The 13,784-nt window shown below is 46.4% G+C and overlaps 1 protein-coding gene across 1 annotated transcript in view; it reads right to left on the bottom strand.

Annotated features, from left to right (window-relative positions):
* LOC147112356 (uncharacterized) overlaps positions 1–13,784 on the bottom strand; it is a 25,159-nt gene extending 11,375 nt beyond the window's left edge. The window contains exon 1 of the mRNA XM_085998164.1: positions 13,757–13,784. Coding sequence (XP_085854290.1) covers positions 13,757–13,784 — 28 coding nt within the window. The remainder of the gene's footprint in view (positions 1–13,756) is intronic.

Below are 13,784 nucleotides of genomic sequence, written 5' to 3'. Positions count from 1 at the left end.
TTTTCGGGTTGGCAGGCTGTAGGATCAGTGCTTGGGCCTCAGCTATTCACAATCTATACATCAATGATTTGGATGAGGGGACCAAATGTAATATATCCAAGTTTGCTGATGATACAGAGCTTGTGAGTTGTGAGGAGGATGCAAGGAGGCTTCAAGGGGATATAGACAAGCTAAGTGAGTGGGCAAGAACATGGCAAATGGAGTATAATGTGGAGAAATGTGAAGTTATCCACTTTGGTAGGAAAAATAGTAAAACAGTATTTTTAAATGGTGAGAGATTGGGAAATGTTGATGTTCAGAGGGACCTGCTGAGACCACACCAGGAGTATTGTGTACAGTTTTGGTCTCCTTATCTAAGGAAGGATATACTTGCCATAGAGGGAGTGCAATGAAGGTTTACCAGACTGATTCCTGGGATGGGGAGATTGTCCTATGAGGAGAGATTGAGTAGACTAGTCCTATATTCTCTAGAGTTTAGAAGAATGAGAGGTGATCTCAGTGAAACATACAACATTCTTACAGGGCTTGACAGGGTAGATGCAGGGAGGATGTTTCCCCTGGCGGGGGAGTCTAGAACCAGGGGGCACAGTCTTAGAATAAGGGGTTGCCCATTTAGGACTGAGGTGAGGAGAATTCTTCACTCAGAGGGTGATGAATCTTTGGAATTCTCTACCCCAGAGAGCTGTGGAGGTTCAGTCATTGAGGATATTCAAGACAGAGATTGATAGATTTTTGGATATTAAGGGAATCAAGGGATATGGGGATAGTGCAGTTGAGGTAGATCAGCCATGATCTTATTGAATGGCGGAGCAAGCTAAAGGGGCTGAATGGCCGACTCCTGCTCCTATTTCTTATGTAAGTGATAGTTTATATGACTTTGAGGTTTCCATGGAAATCTGTGTGAATAGATAAATGTAAGAAGTCACACAACACCAGCTTATAGTCCAACAGTTTTATTTGAAATCACAAGCTTTCGGATCAGGTGAAGTGGAGAGATGCATAAAGACACAGCTTATATAGTCGGAGAATAATGCCAGATGATTACAGGTAATCTTTCTAACTGCCATTTATCACACCTCGGCACAGAGATAATCACAGCGAGCAAAGGTGTGAATGGTGTCCAAACAGGTTAGTCAGGAAAACATTACATCAAAGAACAATGAGGTGGGGTCACAAGGGGTCAAATGTGGCAGATGCTGGGGTCTGTATGAAAAACAAAAAAGACAAAAAAACATTTTTTTTTTTTTTTTTGCTGGAAATCACAGCAGGTCCGGCCGCATCTGTGTAGAGAGAACAAGCCAATGATGACTCGAGTCTGGGTGACCCTACGTCAGGTGGGGTTGCATGTAGCGTGACATGAACCCAAGATCGCGGTTGAGGCCGTCCTCATGAGTGCGGAACTTGGCTATCAGTTTCTGCTTGACGATTTTGCGTTGTCGTGTGTCTCGAAGGCCGCCTTGGAGAATGCTTACCCGAAGATCGGAGGCTGAATGTCCTTGACTGCTGAAGTGTTCCCCGACTGGGAGGGAACACTCCTGCCTGGCGATTGTTGCACGGTGTCCGTTCATCCGTTGTCGCAGTGTCTGCATGGTCTCGCCGATGTACCATGCTCCGGGGCATCCTTTCCTGCAATGTATGAGGTAGACAACGTTGGCCGAGTCACATGAATATGTACCATGTACCTGGTGGGTGGTGTCCTCACGTGTGATGATGGTATCTGCATTGATGATCTGGCATGTCTTGCAGAGGTTGCCGTGGCAGGGTTGTGTGGTGTCGTGGTTGCTGTTCTCCTGAAAGCTGGGTAATTTGCTGTGAACGATGGTCTGTTTGAGATTAGGCGGCTGTTTGAAGGTGAGTAGTGGAGGCGTTGGGATGGCCTTAGCGAGGTGTTCGTCGTCATCGATGACATGTTGAAGGCTGCGAAGAACATGGCGTAGTTTCTCCGCTCCGGGGAAGTACTGGATGACGAAGGGTACTCTGTTGGTTGTGTCTCACGTTTGTCTTCTGAGGAGGTGTATGCGATTTTTTGCTGTGGCCCGTCGGAACTGTCGATCGACGAGTCAAGCATCATATCCCGTTCTTACGAGGGCGTCTTTCAGCGTCTGTAGGTGTCCATCACGTTCCTCCTCGTCTGAGCAGATCCTGTGTATTTGCAGGGCTTGTCCATAGGGGATGGCTTCTTTAACGTGATTAGGGTGGAAGCTGGAGAAGTGGAGCATCCTGAGGTTGTCCATGGGCTTGCGGTAGAGTGAAGTGCTGAGGTGTCCGTCTTTGATGGAGATTCGTCTGTCCAAGAATGAAACCGATTCTGAGGAGTAGTCCATGGTGAGTTTGATGGTGGGATGGAACTTGTTGATGTTATCGTGTAGTCTTTTCAGTGATTCTTCGCCGTGGGTCCATAGGAAGAAAATGTCGTCGATGTATCTGGTGTATAGCGTTGGTTGGAGGTCCTGTGCAGTGAAGAAGTCTTGCTCGAACTTGTGCATGAAGATGTTGGTGTATTGGGGTGCGAATTTGGTCCCCATGGCTGTTCCGTGTGTTTGGGTGAAGAACTGGTTGTCGAAGGTGAAGACATTGTGGTCAAGGATGAAGCGGATGAGTTGTAGGATGGCATCTGGAGATTGGCTGTTGTTGGTGTTGAGTACTGAGGCTGTCGCAGCGATGCCGTCATCGTGGGGGATACTGGTGTAGAGTGCCGAGACGTCCATCGTGGCGCGGAGTGTTCCTGGTTCAATTGGTCCGTGGGTGCTGAGTTTCTGTAAGAAGTCTGTAGTGTCGCGACAGAAGCTGGGGGTTCCCTGTACGATGGGTTTCAGAATGCCCTCGACGTATCCAGAGAGGTTCTCACACAGGGTTCCGTTGCCTGATACGATAGGACGTCCGGGTGTGTTGGCTTTGTGTATCTTTGGGAGGGAGTAGAAGTCTCCCACGCGGGGAGTACGTGGGATGAGAGCGCGTAGGATGCTTTGAAGGTCTGGATCGAAGGTCTTGATCAGTCTGTTGAGTTGGCGGGTGTGTTCTTTGGTCGGATCTGCGGGTAACTGTCTGTAGTGTTCCTGGTTGTCCAGTTGTCGGTATGCTTCTTTGCAATAATCCGTTCTGTTCTGTATGACGATGGCTCTTCCTTTGTCTCCTGGTTTGATGACGATGTTGCGGTTGGTCTTGAGAGCGTGGATGGTGTTGCGTTGTGCTCGGGTGACATTCTGGACATTCTTGTGAGTGCGGTTGATGAATCTGGCGTTGAGGCATCTCCTGACAGCTTGAGCATACATGTCAAGCTTAGGGCAGCGACCCTCCGGAGAGCTCCAATTTGACCCGCTGAGGAGGAACGCGATGGACACCTACAGACGCTGAAAGGCACCCTCGTAAGAACGGGATATGACGCTCGACTCGTCGATTGACAGTTCCGATGGGCCACAGCAAAAAATCGCATACTCCTCCTCAGAAGACAAACGCGGGACACAACCAACAGAGTACCCTTCGTCGTCCAGTACTTCCCCGGAGCGGAGAAACTACGCCATGTTCTTCGCAGCCTTCAACATGTCATCGATGATGACGAACACCTCGCTAAGGCCATCCCCACGCCTCCACTACTCGCCTTCAAACAGCCGCCTAACCTCAAACAGACCATCGTTCGCAGCAAATTACCCAGCTTTCAGAACAGCGACCACGACACCACACAACCCTGCCACGGCAACCTCTGCAAGACATGCCAGATCATCAACACAGATACCATCATCACACGTGAGGACACCACCCACCAGGTACATGGTACATATTCATGTGACTCGGCCAACGTTGTCTACCTCATACGTTGCAGGAAAGGATGCCCCGGAGCACGGTACATCGGCGAGACCATGCAGACACTGCGACAACGGATGAACGGACACCGTGCAACAATCGCCAGGCAGGAGTGTTCCCTCCCAGTCGGGGAACACTTCAGCAGTCAAGGACATTCGGCCTCTGATCTTCGGGTAAGCATTCTCCAAGGCGGCCTTCGAGACACACGACAACGCAAAATCGTCGAGCAGAAACTGATAGCCAAGTTCCGCACTCATGAGGACGGCCTCAACCGCGATCTTGGGTTCATGTCACACTACATGTAACCCCACCTGACGTAGGGTCACCCAGACTCGAGTCGTCGTTGGCTTGTTCTCTCTACACAGATGCGGCCGGACCTGCTGTGATTTCCAGCAAAAAAAAAAATGTTTTTTTGTCTGTTTTTTGTTTTTCATACAGACCCCAGCCACATTTGACTCCTTGTGACCCCACCTCATTGTTCTTTGATGTAATGTTTTCCTGACTAACCTGTTTGGACACCATTCACACCTTTGATCGCTGTGATTATCTCTCTGCCGAGGTGTGATAAATGGCAGTTAGAAAGATTACCTGTAATCATCTGGCATTATTCTCTGACTATATAAGCTGTGTCTTTATGCATCTCTCCACTTCACCTGACGAAGGAACAGCGCTCCGAAAGCTTGTGATTTCAAATAAAACTGTTGGACTATAACCTGGTGTTGTGTGACTTCTTACATTTGTCCACCCCAGTCCAACTCCAGCATCTCCACACCATGAATAGATAAAGGCAGATGAGGAGAGAGTATTTTGTTAGAAGTATGTAGTGCAAAATGGATTTGATTCCCATAATACAGAGATCTATCACCAAATGTGCTTTTGCTATGGAGAGCTAAGCAAAAAGATCTTCCAAAAAGCAGTGAATGTTGCACATCATCCACAAAGTCAACAGTTTAGAAAGTATTTTGATGTAAAAAAACAGGTATATAAGAGACACCAGTGGATATGTAAGAGACACAGCGAGGCAGAGCAGAATATTGTGTTTTGATTGTTTATTTTTCAGATTTAAACCAATAAAATCCTAGATTGGAAACTTTTGAGGTTGATGTTTATCTCGATAACACAGATGAAACACCAAAAAAAGTAAAAAAAGTTAATCTCAGTTACATATTTGTCGACTGCAATTTGTAATAATTCTTTTTCTCAAATAAAAATGTTAATGTTCAATATATTATAAACTAATATTTCCTACATTACAACAGTGACTACACTTCAAAAAGTTCTTCATTGGCTGTAAAGCACTTTGGTACGTCTGGTGGTCGTGAAAGGCGCTATATAAATGCAAGTCTTTCTTAATACCAATTACAAATATATATTTCTCAAAACTACTTGTACCTAATTGAATATTAAAATTATACTTTCTTTTCTACTAGTTAACTTTCAAAGTAACATACATTGCTAGACGAAAAAAGACCAAAGTTCATCTAGTTCGCCTTCTACCATCCTGGTAGTCGCTTGATATAATGATAATGGAGTTGTTGACTAATCATAGCAATCAATCTCTATCAATTAGTCTACAACAAACCCAGACATGAGGCAAGGAAAACCCCCAGTGGTGGAGAGCTTTGGGTGCCATAGGTCCAAAGTCATGTGTTCCACCCAAGCATGCTACACTTACCACATTTTATTTCTCAAGTGACGGTCCGGTGCTGAGATCGCTCTCCTTGCTTCGGGCGGCCAGCTCTCGCCGCTCGCTCCCGTAACCGGAGCGAGGTGCTCGGCGAGTCAGGCAGAGGCAGCACAGCGCGGTGAGCAGCAGCAGCAGCCAAGCCGACCCGCTGGAGCACATCGGCCGGCAGCTCCTCAGCGGGAAGGAATTCCGACTGGGAGGAGGGGAGCCGAGCATGGTGGCCAGAGGCTGACCCGTGAAGAGGGAGAAGCAGGCTCCGGGCCGTGGAGCCGGCGACGGTGAAGAGGAGGCTGAATTGGAGCATTCACATCCCGACGATGTGTTCGGCGAGTCGGGCAGAGGAGCGCAGCGCAATGAGCAGCAGCAGCAGACTCACGACACACTGCAGCACGTCGGCCGGCAGCTCCATTTTGGGTAACTCGCAGTCCGGATGGGAGGAGGGGAGCCGGGCATGGTGGCCAGAGCGGGAGAAGCAGGCCACCACACGTGGAGCCGGCAACAGTGAGGAGGAGGCCGCGGTGAAGAGGAGGATGGAGCGGCTCCCACTGCCACGGGAAGCCATTGTATTGACTCTGAATGCGGCGCTGTATGTATAGCTGACGCGTCCCTATGGGGAACAAGCATTCCATTGTACTTGTTACATATGGCAAATAAATCTAATCTGAATCTGATCTGAATACTGCATCCCAAAATTTCCACTCATTAATGCATTGTAATGTGTGTTAGGAATAGCTTCTCTATATTATGTCCTTGAAGAAAACTAAGCACAGGCGGAGCGGAAGGGACTTCAGTATTGAGTTACTTCTCCATTATTTAAATAACCATAGTATTTCTCAATAAGTATAACGCTTGAAATCAGCAGGGTGCCGTAACTAAAATGTAACATTCAAAGATTGCATGGATGAACTACAGAATTTGTTCATCCCTGTTTGGCATAAAAATAAAACAAAAAAAGTGACTCAACCGTGGCTAACAAGGGAAATTAGGGATAACATAAGGTCCAAGGAGAGGACATATAAATTGGCCAGAAAAAGCAGTAAACCTGAGGATTGGGAGCAGTTTAGGATTCAGCAAAGGAGGACAAAGGGATTAATTAAAAGGGGTAAAATAGAGCATGAGAGTAAGCTTGCAGGGAACATAAAAACTGACTGTAAAAGCTTTTATAGATATGTGAAGAGAAAGAGATTGGTGAAGTCAAGCATAGGTCCCTTGCAGTCAGAATCAGGGGAATTTATAATGGGGAACAAAGAAATGGCAGACCAAAGGAGGACACAAATAACCTCTTAGAGATGTCGGGGAACATAGCGTCTAATGAGAGGGAGGAACTGAATGAAATCAGTATTTGTAGGGAAATGGTGTTAGGGAAATTGACGGGATTGAAGGCTGATAAATCCCCAGGGCCTGATAATCTACATCCTAGGGTACTTAAGGAAGTGGCCCTAGAAATAGTAGATGCATTGCTGGTCATCTTCCAAAATTCTATAGACTCTGGAACAGTTCCCATGGATTGGAGGGTAGCTAATGTTACCCCACTGTTCAAAAAAGGTGGTAGAGAGAAAATGGGGAATTGTAGACCGGTAAGCCTGACATCAGTAGTGGGGAAAATGCTGGAGTCCATTATAAAAGATGTAATAGCAGAGCACTTGGAAAACAGTGACAGGATCGGACAAAGTCAACATGGATTTACAAAAGGTAAATCATGCTTGACTAATCTACTGGAATTTTTTGAGGATGTAACTTGTAGAATAGATAAGGGAGAACCAGTGGATGTGGTGTATTTGGACTTTCAGAAGGCTTTTGATAAGGTCCCGCGTAAGAGATTAGCGTGTAAAGTTAAGGCACATCTGATTAGGGGCAAGGTACTGACGTGGATAGAGAACTGCTTGGCAGACAGGAAGCAAAGAGTTGGAATAAACGGGTCTTTTTCCGAGTGGCAGGCAGTGACTAGCGGGGTACCACAGGGATTGGTCCTAGGACCCCAGTTATTCACAATATATATTAATGATCTGGACGAGGAAACTAAATGTAATATCTCCAAGTTTGCAGATGACACAAAGCTGGGTGGGCATGTGTGCTGTGAGGAGGATGCCGAGAAACTCCAGCATGATTTGGACAGGTTGGGTGATTGGGCAGATGCATGGCAGATGCAGTATAATGTGGATAAATGCGAGGTTATCCACTTTGCTGGCAAAAACAGGAAGGCAGATTATTATCTGAATGGCAATAGATTGGGAGAAGGGGAAGTGCAACGAGATCTGGGTGTCCTTGTGCACCAGTCGTGAAGGTAAGCATGCAGGTGCAGCAGGCGGTTAAGAAGGCAAATGGTATGTTGGCCTTCATAGCGAGAGGGTTGGAGTACAGGAACAAGGATGTCTTGTTGCAGTTGTACAGGGCCTTGGTGAGACCACATCTTGAGTATTGTGTGCAGTTTTGGTCACCTTATCTGAGGAAGGATGTTCTTGCCATGGAGGGAGTGCAGCGAAGATTCACCAGACTGATACCTGGGATGGCAGGAATGACGTATGAGGAGAGATTGGGTCGATTGGGCTTATACTCGCTGGAGTTTAGAAGAATGAGAGGGGATCTCATTGAAACTTATAAAATTCTAACAGGACTGGACAGACTAGATGCAGGAAGGATGTTCCCGTTGGCGGGGGAGTCCAGAACCAGGGGTCACAGTTTAAAGATAAGGGGAAAGCCATTTAGGACAGAGATGAGGAGGAATTTCTTCACCCAGAGAGTGGTGAACCTGTGGAATTCTCTACCAAAGAAGGCAGTTGAGGCCAATTCATTAAATATATTCAAGAAGGAGTTAGATATATTTCTTAAGGCTAAAGGGATCAAGGGATATGGGGAGAAGGCAGGGACAGGGTACTGAGTTTGGATGATCAGCCATGATGTCATTGAATGGCAGAGCAGGCTCGAGGGGCCGAATGACCTACTCCTGCTCCTATCTTCTATGTTTCTATGGGGTCGATTTTCAGTGTGCCCTGGAGTCGGGATTGGAGGCATGCGAGGGGTTAAATTCCCAAATTCAGGGGTCCCGACACCTTCCCGCCCAAAAACCCGCCTCCATGTAAGTTTCAAAGGAGGCGGGTACCTGCCCCGCACTGGGACCCGCCGACCCGAGGCGGGAAGGGATTAGTGCCAATTAACTGCCTAATCCCTATTTTGAAGGATGTTGTGTGGGATTCCCGATGGCTCCAAACCACGCCAAGTTAGAGGAGTCGGGCCGTCGGGCTGAAGGACTTGGAGGGGTCGAGATGTCAGTGTTCAGGTGAGTGATGGGTGCATGAGTGCAAAGGTAAGTGTGTTTGGTGTGTCTAAAGTGTGTAAAAATGTTTAAATTACCTGTACTTACCTTTACAGCCTTCCTTCCTCTAGGTTTCGGGAGTCCATCATTCAGCCGGCACAGAAAGCAGAATGGCTGCGATCTGTCAAAAGTGACAGCCTGCAGCTTTCAGTGCCGGTGAGATTTCTAACTGAGTCTGCGTAGAAGGACTCAGGTTAGAAGTAAGACTGTCAGTGTTTGACAGCTTCAAACAGCTGTGAAACACTGATATTTCACCTGTCAACACGTCTTGACAGATGAAATTTCAGTCTGTGACGTCACCTGTTGCCGGGTGGCCCTTAATTGGCCTGCTGAGCGGCCTCAACAAGGTCAATCAAGTTAAAATCGTGTGGATTGGCCGCATCTCGATGGAGGCGGGACTAAAACCCGAAAGTTGTAGGCCCGCCTCCTTCCCGACTTCTGAATGAAAATCCAGCCCTATGTTTCTATGTAAGCTCAGTATACAAATTGAGAATATAATAGTTCCACACATTGACTCTTCATGGGCATTTATCCTTCAGTATTGTGGCGAGTTAAGAGGAATTAGTTTACAATGAAAGCAAACCCAGATTCATTCTCTTAAAGCACACTGGTTTAAGTGACGGAATAAGTCACTTGTGGGGAGACCAGAACTAGGGGTCAGAAATAAAAGACACTCACTAATAAATCCAGTAAGGAATTCAGGAGAAACTTCTTTACCCAAAGAGTGGTAAGAATGTGGAACTTGCTAAGCAATTTAAGGGAAAGCTAGATAAAGACTTAAAGGAGAAAGTAATAGAAGGTTATACTGATAAGGTGAGATTAAGTCGGTTGGGAAGTGGCTCATGTGGAGCATAAATGTCAGTATAGACCATTTGGGCCGAATGGCCTGTTTCTGTGCTGTAAATTCGATATAACGGAGAAAGATCTCAGATGGAGATCATTGTTCAGGTGTTAACTTTTATTTTAGAATATGGAACACTGCCTTGATGTGAACAGAACAAATTGTGGTTGCTCTCAACAGCATGAACTATTGAACTCACATTCATGAGCTGAAATAAAGATCGTAGTGCAAGCCTCTCTGTACAATGGAATCCTTTATATTAACCTACAAGTCTGAGAATACTTACTGATCTAATGGGATGCAGGAGCTTGCCGTATTCTGTAGGCTATTTCCTGCACTACTCTGGGAACATTCATCAAGAAAACATTAATTCTCAATCAGTGTTCTTAATGGTTTTCACTTTGTTCATTGCTGGTTACTGCACAGGGCGTATTAAGACTTACAACTCACAATGAAAATACTAATCACTTTTAAGAACGATAAAAGATTGACTTGCATTTATATAGCGCCTTTCACAACCTCAGGACATCCTTTTAAAGTGTCGTCACTATTGTAATGTAGGAAATGCAAGAGCCAGTTTGTGCACAGCAATGTCCCACAAACAGCAATGAGATAATGAACAAATAATCTGTTGTAATGATGTTGGTTGAGGGATGAACATTGGCCAGGACACTGGGGAAAACTTCTTCGAAGTAGTGTCATGGGATCTTTTATGCCCACCTGAGAAAGCAGATGAGGCTTCGTTTTAACATCTCATCTGAAAGACGGCACCTCTGACAGTGTAGCACTCACTCGGTACTGCACTGAAGTGTCAGCCTAGATATTATGCTCAGGTCTCTGGAGTGGGACTGCAAATCCCAACCTTCTGACTCGGAGGCAAGATTGCTACTCAGTGAGCCAAAGCTGACACATAAAGGTGTCACTTGCAGAAAAAAACTTTCTTAATGAAATCTGTGTTTTAGGAAAAGTGCAATTTAAGACTTGCAATTAAATTGTTCATATGAATATATAAAAAGAAGGATAAGAAACATTTTTAAAGCACATCGAGCCCTCTCCATTCAACTAACAGTGCAATCTTACAATCTGTTCATCCACTTCTTAGTAATTGGGAGCGGCAAAAAATGCAGGAAAAAATACAGGCAATTTGGAAAAAAAATCCAAGAGATTCTTCCTCGACTCCCTAAGACAATTAAGCAAAGATCCAAGAGACTGCAGTAGCCTATAATTCATCATAATCTCAACTAATTTGCAACTTACCCTCTATAACTCGAAACATCCTTTTTTAAAGGACTGTAGCAACCCCATTTTCAACAGGGTATTCCAAAGGGTAATGACTTTGAAAATAAATACTTGCTGGCATCTAATCTAACTATGCCTACAGATTTTATAGGCATAGCTTCTCATCCTCCCATTCCTATCCATTTCAAATAATCTATCTGCCTGGATTGTATCCAATCCTATCATCAGTTTAAAAAAGGCAATCATTTAGCCTTCCATTTCTCTACACTCCTAACTCTTGCAGCTTATCTTCATGACTGACTAAGAACTGTTAGATTTGGTACCATTCTGGTTGCCCTCCTCTACATCCTTTTCAGAGACTCAATATTCTTCACTACAGGTGAGGATCCAAACTGAACACAATAATCTGAAGTGCAGACATATTAAAGTCTTATGTAGCCTAAGTATAGTACTCTTTATTTTGTACTCAATGGTCCTAGCAATACAGTTTACTACAGGGTAGCTCTCTTGCCTTTGGGACAGAAGGTTGTGGGTTCTAGTCCCATTCCAGAGACTTGAGCACAAAATCTATGCTGAGACTCCAGTGCAGTAGTGAGGGAGTGCTGCGCTGTTGGAGATGTCATCTCTCGGATGAGACGTTAAGCCGGGTCCCCGCCTGCCTTTCTCAGGTGGATGTAAAAGATCCCATGACACTATTTTGAAGAAGAGCATGGGAGTTCTCCCTGGTGTCCTGACCAATATTTATGCCTCAATCAACCTCACTAAAAAACAGATTATCTGGTCATTATCAAATTGCTGTTTGTGGGATCATGCTGTGTGCAAATTGCTGCCGCATTTCCTACATTGCAACAGTGACTTCAAAAGTACTTCATTGGCTGTAAAGCACTTTGGGATGCTCTGAGTTTGTGAAGGGTGCTATATAAATACAAGTCTTTGGGGTGATTTTCGGCATCATGTTCAGATGCTAAAGAGCCTCCGAGGTGGCCAAGTTGGGGTCTTGAGCTGAAACGCCGGTTTAGTCTGCGTTTAGCGGAAGACATCATTTTGGTAAAGGAGTTGATGCCTCCGCTAGGAACGGCCGCCCGGAGGCTCTTTAAGGGCTCGATTGCCACTTAAAATGGCTGGTAGCGCTCATTAAGGAGGCTGCATATCATTTTGGTGGCTCGCGTTTGTCCTCTCTTTTCATTCGACCAAAAACAAAAAAAACAAGTTCACAAATACCCAATAACCCTTTTAACCAGCCCTCCACCAATCAAATTAAAATTTGGTCGTCCAGATTAATTATGCACTCCAGTCCCCGCGGCGCCCACCGGTCACGAAAAAGCTCGAGCGTGCCGGCGGACACCGCGTGCTCCATCTCTAGGGCCACCCGGGCGCGAACATGGCCACGGAAGAGGGGGAGGCAATCCGGTCGGACGACCCCCTCGCTCGCCCGCTGCCAGGACCAATTGATGGCTTTCTTGGCCAGGCCCAGGAGCAGGCCCACGAGGAGGTCCTCCGACCCGCCCGCTCCCCTCCGCACGGGGTGACCGTAGATCAGGAGCGTGGGACTGAAGTGCAACCAAAATTTGAGGAGCAGCCCCCTCAAAAAATGGAAGAGGGGCTGCAACCTCTCACACCCCGTGTAAACGTGAAAGACGGACTCCTCCAGACCGCAAAACAAACAGGCGGTCTGGGAGTCCGTAAACCTACTTAAAAATCTATTGCACGGAACTGCTCTGTGCAACACCCTCCAGGCCAAATCCCCGATAGAACAAGGGAGGACTCCCGCATAGAGAGCCCCCCATTGGGGACCTCCGCCTCCGTCCGGAGGTAAAACGGCACGCCACGGCGTGTCCGGACGGCAGGCGAAGATGGCAAAGTGGAAGGTGCTCGCGTTTGTCCTAACACCTTCTCTTAACATCGACCAGCTGGTTGGGTGTAAACAAGGCGTTGAGGTGGATTTCAAGCGCTACTTAAAGGGATACTCACCATTTCATGTTCACTTGCTGCTGGAGCTGTGAAGAGGACCTCGGAAACACATCAGGAGACATTCTGGGACACTTTGTCAAGACTTTACCAACACTCTTATCAACATTTATTCCGCAAATTCGCTGAGAACTTCACCTCAAAAGGGTAAGTGATGTTCTACTCCACCTTATTGGACACCTTATAGGAGTCACCAGGAGAAAGGAAGTGTTTGGTCATCAGCATCTTGCTAGGGGTCCCCCTTGGTCTGGACAAGGCATGGGAGGAGGACAGGAGAGCAGCACCAGCTGTTGCAGGAGCAAGGAACAGGAGGGCGAGGTGGCATCCTTCCCCTTGTGGGACATCCCTCCTCCTCTGGACCTCCTCCACCAGGACCTCCAGTGCCACATCCGAGAACCTGTGCGCCATCTCCCTTGACCCTGAGCCATCCTGCAAACGTCAGTGGATGTGGGTGCGAGGAGCCCACACATACTGCTCCATGAAAATTGTTTCTAATCAGCACTTGAGTGCTAAACCTGCAGGTTTCTGGTTTAGCACCTCCAGGCAAGTTCAAATTATGGTAATCAGCAATTACGACCAAAATTGTATGCTAAATTCAGACTTTCAAACAGGCGTGTCTTATTAGCACAGCACCCATTTAGCACCTGTTTTCAACTTTTGGCCAAAATTAACCCCCTTTCTTTCTTTTACAACAAAAATAGCCACAACTTGCAAGATATGACCCAAAACTCTATATGCGTTCTATATAACAGCCTCACACTGTGCCCTTTTAATGAGGATCAACTACTACCCTCAAGACTCCTTCCTGCTGTGTTTCCATTAACATGTACCCCTCCATAGTATAGACAGACATACCTGGAATTTCCTAACCCAAGTGCTTGACTCAGCCACATTAAATAGCACCTACCATGCAGGAGCCCAGTCACCAAACCCAT

This window comes from Somniosus microcephalus, chromosome 9, assembly GCF_052327205.1.
Source record: "Somniosus microcephalus isolate GS21.2 chromosome 9, FLI_Smic_1.0, whole genome shotgun sequence".
Taxonomy (NCBI): Eukaryota; Metazoa; Chordata; class Chondrichthyes; order Squaliformes; family Somniosidae; genus Somniosus; species Somniosus microcephalus.
The sequence above is the reverse complement of the archived record's forward strand: the minus strand, read 5'-3'. Positions and strand labels throughout refer to the sequence as shown.